The sequence below is a fragment of the Aotus nancymaae genome, unplaced genomic scaffold (genome assembly GCF_030222135.1).
Source record: "Aotus nancymaae isolate 86718 unplaced genomic scaffold, 86718_ANA_hifiasm-v0.15.2.pri h1tg000007l, whole genome shotgun sequence".
Lineage (NCBI taxonomy): Eukaryota > Metazoa > Chordata > Mammalia > Primates > Aotidae > Aotus > Aotus nancymaae.
In genome coordinates this window covers 62140471-62161356 of record NW_026988418.1, presented here as the reverse complement: position 1 = coordinate 62161356, position 20886 = coordinate 62140471, and the positions used below count along the sequence as shown (strand labels likewise).

General features: G+C 40.4%; 1 protein-coding gene across 3 annotated transcripts in view; it reads left to right on the top strand.

The window, feature by feature from the left end:
- The window catches only part of LRIG2 (leucine rich repeats and immunoglobulin like domains 2), a 183319-nt gene that overhangs the window by 151932 nt on the left and 10501 nt on the right, over positions 1–20886 (top strand). For all 3 annotated transcript variants that reach the window (XM_064372699.1, XM_012466608.2, XM_064372698.1), the window contains exons 10-16: positions 972–1043; positions 1181–1249; positions 9574–9737; positions 13182–13502; positions 15422–15703; positions 17583–18032; positions 19155–19304. In XM_064372699.1, the coding sequence (XP_064228769.1) occupies positions 972–1043; positions 1181–1249; positions 9574–9737; positions 13182–13502; positions 15422–15703; positions 17583–18032; positions 19155–19304 (1508 nt within the window). The remainder of the gene's footprint in view (positions 1–971; positions 1044–1180; positions 1250–9573; positions 9738–13181; positions 13503–15421; positions 15704–17582; positions 18033–19154; positions 19305–20886) is intronic.

The window sequence follows — 20886 nt, the reverse complement described above, 5'->3', positions numbered from 1 at the left end:
TTTGTTGTTGTTGGGGAAATTTTTGTTGAAAAAGCATTCCTGTGGACACTTAAAGAGAAATTATTTATGGAAGTAGAATTTCTATTCAAGTAATAGGAATGCATTGAGAAAGTAGAATAATCTCTTGGTAGTGTATGTTTTTGTTTTGTTTTGTTTTATTTTTGAGATGGAGTCTTGCTCTGTTGACCAGTCTGGAATGCAGTGGAGCACTCTCAGTGGTACTGCAACCTCTGTCTCCTGGGTTCAAGAGATTCTCCTGCCTCAGCCTCCTGAGTAGCTGGGATTACAGGCACATGGCACCACACCAGGCTGATTTTTGTATTTTTAGTAGAGACGGGCTTTCACCATGTTGGTCAGGCTGGTCTCAAACTCCTGCCCTGTAATCTGCCTGCCTTGGCCTCCCAAAGTGCTGGGATTACAGGTGTGAGTCACTGCACCTGGCCAGTAATCTGTTTAATTTGTAATTTGTTTAATTGTATTAGATTTATGAGTAATTTATCTAGCAGAAGTAGAGAATTCTCTTACATAAGATTTTAGTTCTTCTCCCATGAGAAGAATTTCTCCAAAGGTTCACACTTATCTTAATTTCTTTGTTCTGACAATCTTTTGCTAAGAAGGAAGACATGAGGGATATAATCAAATTTAGCATCTGAAAATTATCAGTTTATCAGTGGTCAGGATAGTTGTTCATAGGTACCTCGTTGAGCTCTAACATCTTAATAGATGACTTTATGCTATGTTTTGCATTGATTAATAGTTAAATTTTATAACTTTCTAAAAAAATGCATGTTCTCATCAAATTGTACACATTAAATATGTGTAATTTTTTGTATATCACTTGTACCCCAGTAAAGCTGTTAAATATACAAAAAAGCACATTAAGCTTATTTTCACTTTTTATAACTAAATGTTTAATGAATTTAATTTTGTTTAGTGGAGAGTTTTCTTAGAAAGATCTGTTTGTATTTCAGAATCTTACAAGGAAACCAGATTAAGTCAATTACAAAGAAAGCATTCATTGGTCTTGAATCCCTGGAGCATCTGTAAGTATTTTGCATATATTTTTCTTACTCTATAAAAATCTTTGCTATTAGCAGAGGTTTCCATGATCATGTAAAGTGTTTATGTAACTTGACTGGAGAAATGGTGACTAATAATGTTTCATTTCTCTTTATTTCAGAGATTTGAACAATAATGCTATAATGTCTATCCAAGAAAATGCTTTTTCTCAGACTCATTTGAAAGAACTGTAAGTAACTTGTCTTTTTTAAATCACCAATTGGATCAGCGTTCCTGCTGGTTGTGTTGAAGGTGTGATGGGAGTTACCCAAGTTATTTCCAAAAGCACCACAGTTCAGGCAGGAAAAAAGAAAGTATTAATACTCAGTTATTTTAGTGGCTAGAGGTAATTTTAAAATATCCAACATTGAAAAGCTCAGAATGTTTGGCACCAAGACCTTCTGTTTTGCCTGTTCTACCAATGCTTATAATTAGGAGACCTTAGCACTGCTCCTTGTGCTTTATGTATACCCTACTGTTCCTTTTTGGATTATCAGAAGCATTTTACCAGTTCTTAACACCTTGTGTGGGTTACAATAAAGGTATTAGGTGATTTAACAGTATGATTGTCAGAGAAGATGTCTCTAACCTATTCAAAGTACTAAAATGTCAAAATAGACAAATGTGTGTGTATGTATCATTTTATACCCTTTTTCATTCATGAGTTTTAAAATTGCTGTTACAGCTGGGCATGGTGGCTCACGCTTGTAATCCCAGCACTTTGGGAGGCTGAGGCGGGCTGATCACGAGGTCAGGGGTTTCAGACCAGCCTGACCAATGTGGTGAAACCCCATCTCTACTTAAAAATACAAAAATAAGCTGGGCATGGTGGTGCGCACCTGTAATCCTAGCTACTTGGGAGGCTGAGGCTGGAGAATTGCTTGAACCTGGGAGGCAGAGGTTGCGGTGAGCTGAAAGCGCACCATTGTACTCCAGCTTGGGCAACAGAGTGAGACCCCGTCTCAAAAAAAAAATTGCTGTTACTGGTTTAGCAATTGGGGTTAGCTGGCCATTGGTATGTATTATTTTTTATTTTTTATTTTTGGAGATAGAGTCTTGCTCTATCTCCCAGGCTGGAGTGCAGTAGCATGATCTCGGCTTACTGCAACCTTTGTCTCCTAGGTTCAAGCAATTCTCCTGCCTCAGCCTCCCCAATAGCTGGGATTACGGGCGCCTGCCACCATGCCTGGTTAATTTTTGTATTTTTTAGTAGAGACAGGTTTCGCCTTGTTGGCCAGGCTGGTCTTAAATGTCTGACCTTAGGTGATCTGCCTGCCTCAGCCTCCCAAAGTGCTGGGATTATAGGCATGAGCCACTGCGCCTGCCCTGGTATTACTTTTAAACTCTATTGATTCAGATATGCAGTTAGGGTTAAGAACCACTAGACTATAGAAATTATTTTGCTTTGCCTGGGAAGCTTCTCAAAGGATACTCTGTGGAACAGAATTGGTTGATGACAAGATAAGGACAGAAATGCAGAATAAGCATTAAGAAACTTTTAGAACAATTTGACATTACTGTGACACTTTGTTGTAGTTTATAAAAGTATTGGTCTGTAGTGGGTTGGAAATTTAAAAGACTGGTCCTTACCATGGATAATTTGAGATGCACCGGAAATGTGTGAGTTTTCAAACTGCCTAGGGTTCAAATCCTTACTCCATTCCTTGCAACTGTGTGATACTGACAAATTGTTTAGCCTAAGACTCAGTTTCTGTTCCCAGAATGGGAATAGCACCTCCCTCAGGGTTATGTGAAGATAAAATGAGATAACTTGTTTACTCAAATATTTATTTATCATCTGCTATGTTGGGTACTCTTTTGGATGCTGAAAACAGTAGTGAACAAGAGAGTCTCTGTACTCATAGCATATTGCAATACTAGTGAGGAAGATAAATAGTAGACCAGTAGATACATAATATCTCATCAGGTAACGCATTCTAAAGAAAAATAAAACTAGGTTAAAGGTATGGAGAGTGATAGGAATTGCTATTTTAGATAAAGTAGTGAGGGGAAAGTCTTCTGAAGATACAGCATTTGAACCAGGACCTTAATGAAATGGCACACCATGTGAACACTGAGTGAATGGCTTCCCAGGCGCAAGGAAGAGCAAGTAAAATGAGATGAGAGAGTTAAACAGAGTAGAGTAATTAAATAGCTATAACTTTTTTGATATTAATCGTATTATTTCTCATTAGTTGTTCTCTTTGTTCCATAGAAATCAATTTATTATCAAGAGTTTTTTTTTATCCCAAACTGCTTTGTTCTAACTTACCTTTTTTTATTTTTGAGACTGAGTCTCGCTCTGTCACCCGGGCTGGAGTGCAGTGGTGCCATCTTGGCTCACTGCAACCACTGCCTCCCAGGTTCAAGTGATTCTCTTGTCTCAGCCTCCCCAGTAGCTGGGATTACAGGCACCCACCACCACGCCCAGCTGATTTTTGTATTTTTAGTAGAGACGGGGTTTCACCATGTTGGCCAGGCTGGTCTCGAACTCCTGACCTCAGGTGATCCACACGCCTTAGCCTCCCAAAGTGCTGGGATTACAGGTGTGAGCCACTGCACTGGACACCTTTTTTGTTGTTATTGAAAAGCATATGGAATTTACAGTTCTAATAGGTCCAACAATAAAATTATATTCTTTTTTTTTTTTTTAAAGAGAGAGTTAAGAGGCAGATTATAATAAACCATTAGGAATTAGGATTTTTGCTTTCTTAAATGCACTTGGAAACTGGAAGGTTTTGAGAAAATGCTCAGCACAGATCTTGGCACAGAGTAGAAGTTGAATAATATTAACAATAAAAATTAAAATGTTATGAAAATCATCATTAGTTATTTTCTGCCAGATTTTTAAAGTGGACTTTTTGATCTGTTGAGATATTTTGAGTTATTTCTCCTAGGCTTAGTTTAATTATAAGTTGTAACTTGCTATAAATCAGTATACCCCCCCTCCGCCTTTTTTTTTTTTTTGCCAGTGATAACCTGAGGGCCAGCAAGAAAGTTTTAACTGTTGTTACGAGAACTCAGCTTAACATAAAATTTAAACAGTAGGTAAAAGCAAATATTGTAGTTTCAATCTTCAGAGAGTCATTTAGTAATTTGGGAGTTGTGACAAAGATTCTGCGTGTAACCAAACTTTAGGCAAGCCCTTAAACCTCCTAGACCTAACTGTGTAAAATCCAGTTTTAGCACAAACCCTGTAAAACCACTTTAGCAAGAACCCTTCCTCATTGTAGATCATTCCCAGGTGAGGTCTGATCACCCTGGCCTGTCTTCATCAAGAATCCTGTTAGGGTTTAGCCAGAGCCCCAGTACTCTGGATGTTATTTCTTAGTAATTTCACATCCACTGATGAAAGCAAACCCACCTTGCTCCTTGACTATACCTGCCCATGCTGTTTCCCTACTGTCTCTCCCTCACTGAGTTGAGCCCAGTCTCTCTCCCCAGCTGCAATATCACTTTACCATGGTCCCTGTATCTATTGAGATGATCCTGAATAAAGTCTACCTTACCATGCTTTAACAGGAATCACTGAGTAATTTTTTATTTAACAGCTGTGGTGCTGTGACTCCGATAGGATCAGATTCATCATTGGACCCCCAGACCTCTCACCCAGGACTCCAAGTGTGCGCCTTTGAAGCCTTTGTCTTCACTCCTGACTGATAGATCGGGGATCCAATGGTGAGTCAGACTAATGAACCATTGCTCCGGACAAACATCCGTTGAAGCTGGTAAGGAAAGATTTCGATTCTCGATTGTGAATATATTCTCTGAAGTTGGGGTAGAGGCCAGACTTCTTTTGAAAGACCTCCTGGGCTTGAAGGCTTCTTCCTGGCTCTCTTTCTGGAGTGGGGTTTATTTCCTGATTCCCTGGACTAAAAGTCCTTGGAACTCTGTGAGGCTACTCTGTTCTCTAATGGATCCTTCTCCCATAACAACTTCTCTGGCATCTGAATCCCCTCTTTTTGAACCCCTGCTGACTATATTGCTCCACCACTTGTTCTGTCCATCTTCTCCTCGTTGGACCTTTATTGGCCTCTTTGGGATACTTAACATCTCCCCAGACTGGATCCTGTAAGCTCTCTTTCTTCCCATTGCTACTGCTCCTTTTTCCTCCTCTTACCACTTTTAATGTTCCCTCTGGTTCCCTTGAGCCCTTTGATATGACTCCCTTCAAATCCTTACATCCTCCATCCATCTGTCCACCCACTGCTAGACTTTTTCCTTCCCACTCTGGACTCTTAGTCACTTGGACTTTAGGCCCCCTACCCTGCCTTGGGATCTCTCAGGGGGACTCAGGTACTCCCAAACGTAATGACTTGAGGTTGAAAAGGAAAAAGAATAATTGGAAATAGACTAAGCATTTTATCTACACTCAGATGGGCTTTGGAGATATCCAAACAGCCCCGAGCTGTCTCTTCAGCCTCCATAAATTACACATCAGGGCAAAAGAAAAGTCTTTTTTTTTTTTTTTGAGATAGAGTCTCCCTCTGTCACCCAGGCTGGAGTGCAGTGGCACGATCTCGGCTCACTGCAACCTCAGCCTCCTGAGTTTAAGCAGTTCTCCTGCCTCAGCCTCCTAGAGTAGCTGGGATTACTGGCACCCAGCACCACGCCCAGTTAATTTTTCTGTCTTTTGAAAAGAAGAGTGACCTCATCCAATTCATGTTTTCTTAGGTGTAATATAAGCTGGACTCATAAGACTTGGGCTCATATCCTAACTCTACTATTTATTTTAGACATGATACTGAATGCCTTTAAAATCTCAGTTTCTTCTTTGGAAAGACAAAAAAAAAATCTCAGTTTCCATTTATAGAAAATGGAATTGAAAATGAATGCCTACCTCACTGGCCGGGCATGGGGGTTCACACCTGTAAACCCAGCACTTTGGGAGGCCGAGGTAGGTGGATCACAAGGTTAGGGGTTCGAGATCAATCTGGCCAACATGGTGAAACCCCATCTCTATTAAAAATACAAAAATTAGCTGGATGTAGTGGCAGGCGCCTGTAGTCCCAGCTACTTGGGAGGCTGAGTCAGGAGAATCGCTTGAACCCAGGAGGTGGAGGTTGCAGTGAGCCAAGATTGCATCACTGCACTCCAGCCTAGGTGAAAGTGTGAGACTCTGTCTCAAAAAAGAAAATACCTAGCTCAACTGGGCGTGGTGGCTCACACCTGTAATCCCAGCACTTTGGGAGGCTGGGGCAGATGGATCACAAAGTCAGGAGTTTGAGACCAGCCTGGCCAATATGGAGAAACCCCATCTCTACTAAAAATACAAAAATTAGCCAGGCATGGTGGTGTGTGCCTGTAGTCCCAGCTACTCACGAGGCTGAGGTAGGAGAATCACTTGAACCTGGGAGGTTGTGGTGAGCCGAGATCGTGCCACTGCACTCCAGCCTGGGTGACAGAGTGAGACTCGGTTTCAAAAAGAAAATGCCTACCTTAAAAAAAATTTTAAAATAAAGTATTTAGGCCAGGCGCAGTGGCTTATGCCTGTAACCCTAGCACTTTGGGAGGCCAAGGCAGGTGGATTACTTGAGGTCAAGAGTTTGAGACCAGCCTGGCCAACATGGGGAAACCCTGTCTCTATTAAAAATGCAAAAATTAGCTGGTGGTACATGCCTATAATCCCAGCTACTTGGGAGACTGAAGCATGAGAATTGCTTGAACCTGGGGGGCTGAGGCTGCAGTGAGCCGAGATTGTGCTGCCACTGTACTCTGGCCTGGGTGACAGAGTGAGACTCCATCTCAAAAAAAAAAAAAAAAAATGTTTAACACAATGTCTGGCCACAGACAACACTTAATTCACAGTAGCTACAATACTTCTATTTCTTTTACTTCTTTCTATTCTTGACGTACTAACCAACCCTGACCACAAATACTTAACACAGTATATGGTGTTCTCTCAAGAAGTATGTGGATAGATTATACCAAAATATTACTAGTGGTTGTCTTTGAGTAGCGAGGATTTGGAGGGCTTTCTCTCCCTCTTGGTTTAATGGTACTTTCTATTTTCTACTGTAATTATATAATTTTAATGGAAAATATTTTAAAATTTATATGCAGCTTTTTCATACAGCTCCTATTATTGATGCAAAGCCCTATTGGGAATATCAAAAAGTACAAAGGAGATTTTAATAAATGTTGACCCAAAAAGTATTACAAATAGGACTTTTAAAGTAACCAAAAGCAGCCAGGTATGTTGGCTCACACCTGTAATCCCAGCACTTTGGGAGGCCGAGGTGGGTGGATCAGGAGGTCAGGAGAAGGAGACAACCCTGGCTAACACGGTGTAACCCCATCTCTTCTGAAAATACGAAAAATTACCCAGACGTGGTGGCACGCATCTATAGTCCCAGCTACTTGGGAGGCTGAGGCAGGAGAATCACTTGAACCCAGGAGGTGGAGTTGCCGTGAGGAGAGATCAAGCCACTGTACCCCAGCCTGGGAGACAGAGCGAGACTCCGTCTCAAAAAAAAAAAAAAAAAAAGTAATCAGAAGCAACCAACAATTCTCAGTGAAAAAGTTGCATTAGAGCCAGGCATGGTAGCTCATACTTGTAATCCCAGATACTCAGGAGGCTCAGGTGAGAGGATTTTCTGAGTCCAGGGAGACCAGTCTCGGCAACACAGCAAATTCCTGTCTCAAAACACAGTTGCATTAAAGTTCCTGCAATAGCAGTTTGTTCAAACCAACTGTTAGGAAAAAATTACTCAATGAAACTTGTTAAAGCATTATAAAAGCATAATAATCTTTGCCAGTGCCTCCTTTTGTTCAGTAACAATATAAGTCAACTTTGAACAATCGAACAGTATAAGTCAATTTTCTCATTTTTAGAAATTGAAACTTTTGTGGAATCAGATCTTAGATACTTTATGCCGAACATTAAAACTTGATGAGGATTTGATCATGTACATAAAGAAAGTTCTCAAAATCATTTACTTTCCCTCCTAAGTGGATGGGACATTTAAAGGGTCATTGAGAGAAAATACTGATTTTTCAGATATGTTCTATAGGCTTATAAACCACAGATACTTTTTCAGTGTTCTTAAGTTTAGACTGCATTACACATTGTCATAGTGCTGAAGTTTTTTTTTTTTTTTAAGACAGAGTCTAACTCTTGTCGCCCAGGCTGGAGTACAGTGTTGTTGTGATCTTGGCTCACTGCAGCCTCTGCCTCCTGGGTTCAAGTGTTTCTCCCGCCTCGGCCTCCCGAGTAGCTGGGATTACAGGGACCTGCCACTACACCCAGCTAATTTTTCTATTTTTAGTAAAGATGAGGCTTTACCATGTTGGCCAGGCTGGTCTCAAACTCCTGACCTCAGGTAATCCGCCCACCTCAGCCTCCCAAAGTGCTGGGATTACAGGTATGAGCCCCCATGCTCAGCCTAGTGCTGAAGTGTTTTTAGTCTTGATGCAATTATTTGAGAATAATTATATGCTGTCTACAACAAAGATCTCTCAATGCTCCAATATATGTAGTAAGTGTTTCTCCATAGTTTTATGGGAAAACATTTAAACCCAAAAAATTTAAAAGAGGGTACAGTTAATACCATATACCCTTTATCTAGATTCACCAATTGTTAACTTGCTAAATTTGTTATCTATTTCCCGTCCTCCTCCTCTCTCATTTTAGCTTTTGCTCTCTCCACGTACACACACACACACACACACAATTTTTTTTTGCTGACCATTTAAAAGTTGCAGCCGTGATGACACTTCATGCCTAAATATCCCAGCATGCATTTTTTTTGTTATTTTTTCCAGCATGCATTTTTTTAAGAACAAATACATTTTCTAATGAAGACATCACCATTATCACACCCGAGGAAATTAACATTGATAAGATAATATTAACTAATACACAGCCCATAGTCAAATTTCCCCAATGTTAAAATAAAAGTCCTTCGTAGATGTTTTTTTTTTAAATCAAGAATCACATATTTCATTTGATTGTGATGACTCTTTGATCATCTTCAAAATAGATCCCTGTTCCCCTTGTTCCTGCCTTTTTTTAGTGTCTTTCATGAGATTTGATATATTTAAAGAATTGCAGCTGACAGTCTCTGTTTTCTTATGATAAGATTTATGTTAAACGTTTTTGGCAAGAACAATGGATAGATGTGTGGTAAGGTCTCTTTTTTTTTTTTTTCTTGAGACAGAGTTTTGCTCTTGTTGCCCAGGCTGGAGTGCAATGGCGCAATCTCAGCTTACCGCAGTCTCTGCCTCCTGGCTTCAAGCAGTTCTCCTGCCTCAGCCTCCCAAGTAGCTGGGATGTTGGGAATACACCACCACGCATGGGTAATTTTTGTATTTTTAATAGAGACTGGGTTTCTCCACGTTGGTCAGGCTGTTCTCGAACTCCTGCCCTCAGGTGATCCTCCCGCCTTGGCCTTCCAAAGTGCTGAAATTACAAGGATGAGCCACCGTGTCTGGCCTGCGGTAAGGTTTTAATACTGAAGACGTTTAGAATGAAAAGTAAAACAAAGGACGCTTTTCCTCTTTTCTTTCCTGCAGGATTCTGAACACAAGCAGTTTGCTCTGTGACTGCCATTTGAAGTGGTTGCTTCAATGGCTGGTTGATAATAACTTTCAGCATTCTGTGAATGTAAGCTGTGCACACCCTGAATGGCTAGCAGGGCAAAGCATCCTGAATGTGGATCTGAAGGATTTTGTCTGTGGTTTGTATTTTTGTTTTAAAATTTTATTATCTTAACAGAATTAAAAAATTAAACCAAAGTGGTTTTCCACTAGCAATTTTTATCATCTTACAGTTTTAATTGTCATTAAAAATGATCACAGGTATTTTAATGAATGAAGGCTTTTCTCTTTTAGGGGGATTGTTAACCTTAGGATAAGTATTTGGTAGTCAGATTCCTGAATCAAGCAATATGAGTTTTTTTTATATGAACATTTTTAGTAGATGTTGAAAAGTGCCACCAGGTACTTTCCAAAAAGATAGCACTAGTTTAAAGTTGTCACCATCAACTTAAGAATATACTGATTCTGTGTGGTTCATATTTTTTATGCAGTTTTATAACATTAAAGTGGCAGAGTTTTTTTTTTTTTTCCTTGAGGAGAGAGAGAGTCATAGGCAAGTTGTCCTGATTCTAGCACTTAAAATTTCAAGTATACTTTCTATTTTATTTTTTGAGATGAAGTCTTGCTGTGTCACCCAGGCTGGAGTGCGGTGGTCTGATCTCGGCTCACTGCAACTTCCGCCTCCTGGGTTCAAGGTCTTTTCCTGTCTCAGCCTCCTGAGTAGCTGGGATTACAGGCGTGTGCCACCACACCTGGCTAATTTTTTTTTTTTTTGAGATGGACTTTTGCTTTTGTTGCCTAGGCTGCAGTGCAATGGCCTGATCTCAGCTTACCACAACCTCCGCCTCCTGTGTTCAAGCAATTTTCCTGCCTCAGCCTCTTGAATAGCTGGGTTTACAGGCATGCGCCACCATGCCCGGCTAATTTTGTATTTTTAGTAGAGATGGGGTTTCTCCATATTCGTCAGACTGGTCTCTAACTCCCGACCTCAGGTGATCCGCCCACCTTGGCCTCCCAAAGTGCTGGGATTACAGGCATAAGCCAACGCACCTGGCCTATTTTTGTATTTGTAGTAGAGACAGGGTTTTGCCATGTTGGCCAGGCTGGTCTTGAACTCCTGACCTCAGGTGATCTGCCTGCTGTGGCCTCCCACAGTGCTGGGATTATAGGTGTGAGCCACCATGCCCAGCCAGTTTCAAGTATACTTCTATATTGTTCTTACTCAATTTAGAAAATTTTCCTTTACACTTATATTTCCTTTAGGCCGGGCACGGTGGCTCACACCTGTAATTCCAGCACTTTCGGAGGTCAAGGGGGGCAGGTCACTTGGGATCAGGATTTTGAGACCAGCCTGGCCGACATGGTTAAACCCCAACTCTATTAAAAATATAAAAGTTAGCTGGGCATGGTGGCACGTGCCTGTAATCTCACCTTCTTGGGAGGCTGAGGCAGGAGAATTGCTTCAATTGGGAGGCAGAGGTTGCAGTGAGGCAAGATCGTGCCACTGAACTCTAGTCTGGGTGACAGTGAGACTCCATCTCAAAAACAACAAAAAAATGTTCTTTAAAGTGGAATGACTGATTTTTAGCTTTACATAGTAGACCTTTTAGATCAGTGTATCTATGTAGCATATCCCTAGTATCTCTGATCGTTTGATGACCTGTATGTTGCCAAATCTGTTTTCACAATGTACTTAAAGATGCTTAAAACACTTGGAAGTTCAGGCTGACAAAATACATCCATTGTTTTTACAAATTTTAAAGAAGAAAACAGAATCTAGTAAAGGTTAAATTCTACTGACATTGCCACACACTCCCTTTTTACTTAGTTTTAAATATAGACATACTGTGTATTTTTTCCTCCTTTTCCACTTAATTGCTTATATGGCACAATGACATGTTGTCCAGTGGAGATATTTATATACCAGGCCGGTATATAAATATATTTATATGGTATGTATCCAGTTAAGAATTTATATACCAGGCCAGGTTCAGTGGCTCACGCCTGTAATCCCAGCACTTTGGGAGGCCAAGGTGGGCAGATCACCTGAGATTTGGAATTCGAGGCCAGCCCGACCAACATGGAGAAACCCCGTTTTTACTAAAAATACAAATTTTTTTTTTTTTTGAGATGGAGTCTCACACTGTTGCCCGGGCTGGAGTGCAATGGTGTGATCTCAGCTCACTACATCCTCAGCCTCCCGGGTTCATGCAATTCTCCTGCCTCAGCTTCCCAAGTAGCTGGGATTACAGGTGCATACCACCATACCGGCTCATTTTTTGTATTTTTAGTAGAGATGAGGTTTCACTATGTTGACCAGACTGGTCCTGAACTCCTGAGCTTGTGATCTGCCTGCCTCGGCCTCCCAAAGTGCTGGGATTACAGGCATGAACCACTGCGCTCAGCCTAAAGATACAAAATTAGCCAGGTGTGGTGGTACATGCCTGTGATCCCAGCTATTCAGGAGGCTGAGGCAGGAGAATCTTTTGAATCCCGGAGGCAAAGGTTATGGTGAGCAGAGATTGCACCATCACACTGCAGCCTGGGCAACAAGAGCGAAACTCTGTCTCAACAACAAGAACAAGAAACAAAAAATAATTTATATACCTGCTTCTCTGAATCAGTCCAATAACATTATTAATTATGAATCTAGGCTGGACATGGTGGCTCACACCTGTAATATCAGCACTTTGGGAAGCCGAGGTGGGTGGATCATGAGGTCAGGAGTTCAAGACCAGCCTGGCCAAGATGGTGAAACCCTGTTTCTACTAAAAGTGCCAAAAAAATTAGCTGGGCGTGGTGGTGGGCGCCTGTAATCTCAGCTACTCGGGAGGCTCAGGCAGAGAATTGCTTGAACCCAGGAGATGAAGGTTGCAGTGAGCCAAGATCATGACACTGCACTTCAGCCAGGACAACAGAGCCAGACTCTGTATCAAAAAAAAGAAAATTATAAATCTAAATTTTATTAGCCAGTCCTAAGCCAATCTTCTGTTGGACAATTGACGTGTTTGGAATTTTTGACTACTTTTAAGTGAAACTTGTGTACATACAAAATGCTTTCAAATAATCTGTTTTATTAATAGGTATTCTCTGTGAAATATAAATCATTCATAATCCCCCCATTTTATATTGGCACAGAAAGAATAATGGTTATATACATGTTTTATCTATCACATACATATATATACAAGGGGTAACAGAAGTAGAACTTATCTTGAAATCCTAATATAAGGTTTCTGTTTTTCCCCAATAACTGATAATGCATGAGAAATACATTCTAAGCACACAGGTGACAGTAAGGGGTAGTAGAAAAGTGCTGGATCCTGAAGTCAGGAAACCTGAGTTCCAATCCAGGCTCTACCACTGACTGACATGTCTTTGAGCAAGTCATTTTTAATTTTCTAGGCCTCATTTCCCCCATCTTTAAACAAGGGAATTGGACTCTAGCTCTGTAGTCTCTTTCAATCTTAATAAGCCACTTTGTAAACAGACACATAATTTTATAGTATTTGTTTTAAAATTGAATCTAAAGAAGCAAAAATAAATAACTGACATGGCTACGGATGCATTTTTTGTTCCCTTAGATGATTTTCTCAAGCCACAGATAAGGACACATCCTGAAACCATAGATGCTCTAAGAGGCATGAATGTGACTCTGACGTGCACTGCAGTGAGCAGCAGTGATTCACCCATGTCCACTGTGTGGCGCAAAGACAGTGAAATCCTGTATGACGTGGATATTGAGAATTTTGTTCGTTATCGGCAGCAAGCTGGAGAAGCTCTGGAATATACTAGTATCTTACATCTTTTCAATGTGAATTTCACAGATGAAGGAAAATACCAGTGTATTGTTACTAATCACTTTGGTTCTAATTATTCTCAGAAAGCCAAACTGACTGTAAATGGTAAGGAATTATGCTCCTTGTTTTTTTGTTTTTGTTTTTGTTTTTTTTTTACGTTTAGAAGGATTTTTCATGTTCAGTTTTGAATCACTTGACAGAATTAGGTTAAATGTGACGTTTAAGTAGGACTCTTACTGTTGTTGTCTTTTGAGTTGTGATAATGTATCAAACGGATGGGATTTTTGGATTAGTCGGTCTGCATACTTACGTTCTCTAATTGATCTTTGGTTGGAGCGTAAATGCTATGGTCCTAGGAGATGTGCTACTTTTCACTGTTGTTTATGCTTTTGGAGACAGTCTTATGAAATTCTTAGTTTTTATTCCAGAACCGTAAATCTCTCTTGAAAACTATGAAATTTATTCCTCATGGGCCTTCTAATAACTGGGAATATTTAGGACATTTTTGGGTCTAATTCATTATCTGAATATAGTTACACAGAATTGTGTGTGTGTGTGTATTTATTTATTTTTATTTCTGTCTCTCTCTTTTTTTTTTTGAGACTGAGTCTTGCTTTGTCACCCAGGATGGAGTGCAGTGGTGTGATCTCGGCTCACTGCAACTTCTGCCTCCCAGGTTCAAGTGATTCTCCTATCTCCTATAATTCCAAGTAGCTGGAATTACAGATGTGCACCACCATGCCCATCTAATTTTTGTATTTTTAATAGAGACAGGGTTTTACCATGTTGGCCAGGCTGGTCTCAAACTCCTGAGCTCAAGTGATCTGCCCACCGTGGCCTCCCAAAGTGTTGGGATTACAGGTGTGAGCCACTGCATCCAGCCTTATTTCAGTAGCTTTTGGGGTACAAGTGGGTTTGTTTCCCATGGATGAATTATAGCGGTGAATTTTGAGTATTTAGTGCACCCATCACTGAGTAGTGTATGTTGTATCTAAAGTGTAGTTTTTTTTATCCCTAGCCTCCTCTCACCCTCTCCATTTGGAATCTCTAAAGTCCATTATTCCACTCTGTATGCCTTTGTGTACTCATACTTAGCTCTCACTTATAAGTGAGAACATACGGTGTTTGGTTTTCCACTCCACACGGGATCATTTTAAAAATGAATACTCTTCTTTCCTGCAAAAGCTTCTCCAGAATACATTGATTTATCTATTGCCTATCAACTTGAATAACTACAATACTTTAGGCTTTGTGCAACCAAAAGATGTACTTATGTTTTGCTTCTATGTTTTTTAATGATACTTTTGAAAGCAAAAGTATTTTTTTTAGCATGCAGTTTCTTTGATAGCTTTGTAGATGATGGTTTGGGAAGCATCATTTTTTTTTTTTTTTTTGAGGCAGAGTCTCGCTCTGTCACGCAGGCTGGAGTGCAGTGGCATGATCACTGCAACCTCTGCCTGCTGGGTTTAAGCAATTCTCCTGCCTCAGCCTCCCGGGGAAGCATCATTTAGCTTCATAAGTGAGGGGGTCATAATAAATATCAGGTTCTGAAATATAAAGTTCAAGAAGATTTGTGGCCTTCTGCTTTCCCTAGTTTCAGCTGATGATTAAATGTATCATGCATCCTAGAAGAGACAGTCATCAGTGTGCTCCAAATACTCTGAGGTTCTGGAAGAAAACATGGCCTCAAAACCATATTCACTCTTGGTGAGGTACTGTGGCTCAGGCTTGTAGTCCCAGCACTTTGGGAACCCAAGGTGGAAGGATAGCTTGAGGCCAGGAATTTGAAGCTGCAGTGAACTGATTGCGCCACTGTTCTCCCGCCTGGACAGCAGAGCAAGACCCTATCTCTAAAGTTTTGTTTTGTTTTGATTTGTTTTTTATAAAACTATATTCACTGTCAGTCTAGAGAAATGGAACATTAGGGGGTGATCTGCCTACTAGACTCTTTGATGCCTATTTGTATGCATATATGTGTCTTTGTTCCCCTGTCCACTTTTTCTTGGTGATCTTTCTGGAAACAGAGATGCCATCTTTTCTGAAAACGCCAATGGATCTGACTATTCGCACTGGTGCCATGGCCAGATTAGAATGTGCTGCAGAAGGACACCCTGCACCTCAGATTTCCTGGCAGAAAGATGGTGGTACTGACTTTCCTGCAGCTCGAGAAAGGCGCATGCACGTCATGCCAGAGGATGACGTCTTCTTTATTGCCAATGTGAAAATAGAAGACATGGGAATCTATAGCTGCATGGCACGAAATATAGCAGGAGGTCTCTCAGCAAATGCCTCACTAACAGTGTTAGGTACGTTTACTGCTCCATTGGTCCCTGCTTTTGTTGGAGTCTTTGGGAACTACTCTTGGTCTGAATAAGCAAGAAAAATAAGTTTGAGAGTTACCTCTGTGATTCTTAGATCTTTATTTTGTTTCACAATTTTATGTAGGGTTATGTCAGTCTAGGAATTAGTGGGTCAGATAACTGAAATGTGGGAATATACATAGGGCAAAATTAGGTAGTATCTATATCACATAATTGAAAGTTCAAATTCCGTTATCATCTTATCTTTTTAAGTCTCTGTAAGGTTTCTATTTCATGTAGGTGTTTTTACTATTCAGTGAGTTTGCACTGGGAATTCCACTGTTCTTTTAGGAGTATCCCAGCCATTTGATACTGCTTCACTTATTGCTTGATAGAAACCTAAGACAAATTAACTGTTTGCTTCTTGTTCATTTTCAAAAAAAAATTTAATACAAAAAAAAAAAAAAAAGGCCGGGCCCAGTGGCTAATGCCTGTAATCCCAGCACTTTGGGAGGCTGAGATAGGCAGATCATGAGGTCAGGAGATGGAGACCATCCTGGCTAACACGGTGAAAACCCATTTCTACTAAACTGTAGTCCCAGCTACTCAGGAGGCTGAGGCAGGAGAATCGCTTGAACCTGGAAAGCAAATGTTGCAGTGAGCTGAGATCACGCCACTGCACTCCAGCCTGGGCAACAGAGCGAGACTCTGTCTCAAAAAAGACCTGTTTCCTGGTTAGAGTTTCTGCTTTCCTTTTCAGTGTGTTCTTCTTAACCATAGTTCTGGTAAGATGCCTTTTTTTTCCCTAAACACTTCCCCTGGCTAGCCTGGGGTTTTTTTGTCATTGTTGTTGTTGTTTTGATTTTTCTTCCTTATTAGAATACTTTTCTTCATGAAAATCAAATCCAATGCAAATTCTACTTTCTAGTTCTCTATTTTCCTAGACGTCAGTGTTTTTTTTTTAAAACACTTAAGGATTTTAGCATATTTATTCAGACTCTCCCCTGAAAGTCTTTTTCTTTCCTGCAAAGGCTTTTCCAAAATAGCTTGATTTATGTAGGTAGCTAAATAGACCTACATTTTTTTCATTTAATATTGTACCACAAGTTACCCTGTCATTAAATAAAGTCTTTGTAAAACATCATGTGACTATACTATAATTTACTTAATCATTTTTTCTGCTAGATTTTTAAATATTTTTCTTTATTCTTTAAAATTACAACAAATTTTGTAATAAACATCTTTGAATATAAACCTTTGAATTTCTTTTTTTTAAGTTATTATTATTTTGAGATGGAGTTTCGCTCTTGTTGCCCAGGATGGAGTGCAATGTCGCGATCTCGGCTCACTGCAAACTCTGCCTCCCAGGTTCAAGTGATTCTCCTGCCTCAGCCTCCCAAGTAGCTGGGATTATAGGCACTGGCCACCACGCCCAGCTAATTTTTTGTATTTTTTTTAGTAGTGATAGAGTTTCACCATGTTGGCCAGGCTGGTCTTGAACTTCTGACTCATGATCCGCCTGCCTTGGTCTCCCAAAGTGCTGGGATTACAGGCGTGAACCACCTTGACTAGCCTTTAAAGTTATTTTTAACCTTTTTTTTTTTTTTAAAGGTTATACTTGAATTGATTTTATTAACCTTTTTTAATGAGTCACCCCTGCTGATCTTCTCTAGCTATTGCAGCTGCCCTGAACTTCTTACTTAGGATAATACTGAGAAAAGATTTAGGCTTTTTTTGGGATTTTGTTCTGAAACATTGACCTCTAATCCTCCCATCAGTATATAAACTTACTCATTTTATTATGCTCTCATTGGTATAATTCAGTAGGAATTAGGGAATAAAATTGCCTAACTTTTCTTTCCTTTTTTTAACATTTTCCTGTTAGAGACACCCTCATTTATTAGACCCCTGGAGGATAAGACAGTAACCCGAGGTGAAACTGCAGTGTTACAGTGCATAGCTGGAGGGAGTCCTGCCCCTCGCCTCAACTGGACCAAAGATGATGGACCTTTGCTGGTGACAGAGCGACACTTCTTTGCTGCAGCCAATCAGCTTCTCATCATTGTAGATGCTGGGCTAGATGATGCTGGGAAATATACCTGCATTATGTCTAACACCCTTGGGACAGAACGTGGCCACATTTACCTAAATGTCATTTCATCCCCCAATTGTGACTCTTCCCAGAGTAGCATTGGGCATGAAGATGATGGCTGGACCACAATTGGCATTGTCATCATTGTTGTGGTCTGCTGTGTTGTGGGTACCTCTTTGATCTGGGTCATTGTTATTTACCACATGAGAAGGAAAAATGAAGACTATAGTATCACAAACACAGGTGAGTAGTACCCAGATGACACCTGTGGTTGTACTTGAGTCAATAATGTAGTATAGGATTAATTGTACAATACAGAAAACTGAGCTGGTCATAGTAGTACATGCCTGTAGTCCTAGTTACTTGAGGATGAGGTGGGAGGACTGCTTGAGCCCAGGAGTTCAAGGCTAACCAATCAACCTAGCAAGGCCTCATCTTTTCCTCAGAAAACTGAAGAGCTGTGATACATTACCTGATAATGTGATAGAAGGGAGTTTTTGTTGTTAAAATGTTCAACTTCTTTGATATAACAGAAACTCTTTGAGGAATAGGTTCATAACAGAACCTCTTTGAGGAAAGAATTTTGTTTATTTGAGATAGGTGTTACTCTGTCGCCCAGGTCAGAGTGTATTGGTGCATTCATGGCTCACTACAGCCTCGACTTCCCAGACTCAGGTGATTCTCTCATCTTGGCCTTCTGAGAAGCAGGGATTGTAGGCATATGCCATTGCGCCTGACTAATTTTTTATATTTTTAGTAGAGTTGGGTTTTGCCATGTTGTCCAAGCTGGCCTTAAACTCCTGGGCTTAAGCAATTTGTCTGCCTTGGCCTCCGAAAGCGCTGGGATTATAGGCACGAGCCACCGTGTCTTATCAATTTTAAGAATTTATAAATACTACCCTAAAACTTTACTCTTAAAAACGCATTACAGATGCATTCTCTTTAATGTCTGAGGCTCCTTTCATCATAATTTTGCTGTAAGGAAGAGTGGATCCCTCGTGATTGAGATCAGGCTCTCTTTTCTTTTCCTTGAATATCAAGCTGGATCATTGAGTTCAGTTTTTTATACCTCTCACCCAGAAATCCTGCAAGAGAAGAAATCTAGTCAGATAGACTGTGAAACTGTGGCTATAGATAAGATTTAAACTTTTATGTTTTGTTTCTTTCTGTGAAACTTTTAAAGTGAAGCTTTGAGAAGAATTCTAGTGAGAAATAGTTTTAGGGGAAGTACCAAGAGCTGTTGGTGTCCTAGGTACATAAAGTTTTTCTGGCCAATGTTATCAAAGTGAACATATTTGCAAAATAGTCTTCTGAGTGTTGGCTTCAACTGCCTACCTTTGGGAGTTAAAGATGTCTCTTTTACAGAGGAGCTCAACCTGCCTGCAGACATTCCTAGCTACTTGTCTTCCCAAGGAACGCTGTCTGAGCCACAGGAAGGCTATAGCAACTCTGAGGCAGGAAGTCATCAGCAACTTATGCCTCCTACCAATGGATATCCACACAAAGGCAGTGATGGTAATGACTCTTGTTTATGGTTACGATTTCAGCCTGTTCTATTGAGTTTATTTTTCAGTGTGTAGTTTTCTCCATTAATCTGAAGCAATATTTTAAAGATATCCAATGAAAACATTTAACCACATGCAAAATAGGCTGAAAATTGACTACTAAAGTCTTAAGAGGAGAAGAAAATCACCTTACAGAATGGAGAAACACATTAAACAAGGGGTCAGAGTACACAGCAGAGGCTCCCAAACTTGTGTAATTATAGGAAAGGGATGTTTTGGAAACCTTTTTTAGCTATCTCTTTCTTACCCTTTTCAGGCATGGGCATCCTTCAGACCACATTCAAGGAAGGCTGGTTTCTCTTCCTGACAAGTAGACATTCAGTAAAGTTTAAAGGGTAGCTAGGAGCCAGGTATGGTGGCACATCTGTAGTCCCGTCTACTTATGAGGCTGAAGCAGAAGGATCGCTTGAGGCCAGGAGTTCAAAGCTGTATTGTGCTGTGAGTGCACCTATGAACGTGCTACTACGCTCCAGCCTGGACAACATAGTGAGACTCTCCATCTCGAAAAAAATCAACAAAGGGTAGCAATGGTTCTCAACATATACTGGAGAACATCAGAGAGATGTAAAGTGTTCCCTAATTAAATGAACCTGACATCTCAACATGTGAGATGCGTACCCATACACTAGCTCTTCTCCCTCCACTCCACCCTTTTCGTGCCCTGGCTCCGATATGTAGTGACAGAACTGAATGAATTAAGGGACAGAGAATTGGGTTTGATTGATAGTTCTTCCTCTTTCCAGCTCTGTGACCATGAACTAGTTACTTAAGATCTGAGCTTTACTTTTCTATTTTTTTTTTTTTTTTTTTTTTTTTGAGACAGAGTTTTGCTCTGTCGTCAGGCAGAGGTGCGATCTTGGCTCACTGCAACCTCTGCCTCCTGGGTTCAAGTGATTTTCCTGCCTTGGCCTCCTGCACAGCTGGGAGTACAGGCATGTGCTACCACGCCCAGCTAATTTTTGTATTTTTAGCAGAGTTGGGGTTTTGCCATGTTGGCCAGGATGGTCTCGATCTCCTGACCTTGTGATCTACTTGCCTTGGCCTCCCAAAGTGCTGGGATTATAGGTGTGAACCACTATGCCTGGCTTACTTTTCTAATTTTTAAATTAAAAAAAAACAACAATTTGTAAAGCACTTCCTGCAAGATTCTCACAGATCCTTTCAACAAATCTGTGTGGTACTTAAAATACCATAGAAGTGAAAGATTTATTCCATTTCTTCAGAGACTGTTTTAGGCTGGACGTCAATGGAACTTCTTTATCTAATTGATAAATTGGATTTTATTTTGGCTTTTCATGGAAAATATGGTATTTCTGACTTTTTTTTTTTTTGAGACAGTCTCTCTCTCGATTGCCTAGTCTAGAGTACAGTGTCGTGATCTTGGCTCACTGCAACCTCCACCTCCTGCCTCAGCCTCCTTAGTAGCTGGTATTACAGGAGTGCGCCACCACACGTGGCTAATTTTTGTATTTTTAGAAGAGATGAGGTTTCACTGTGTTGGTCAGGCTGGTCTCGAACCCCTGACCTCGTGA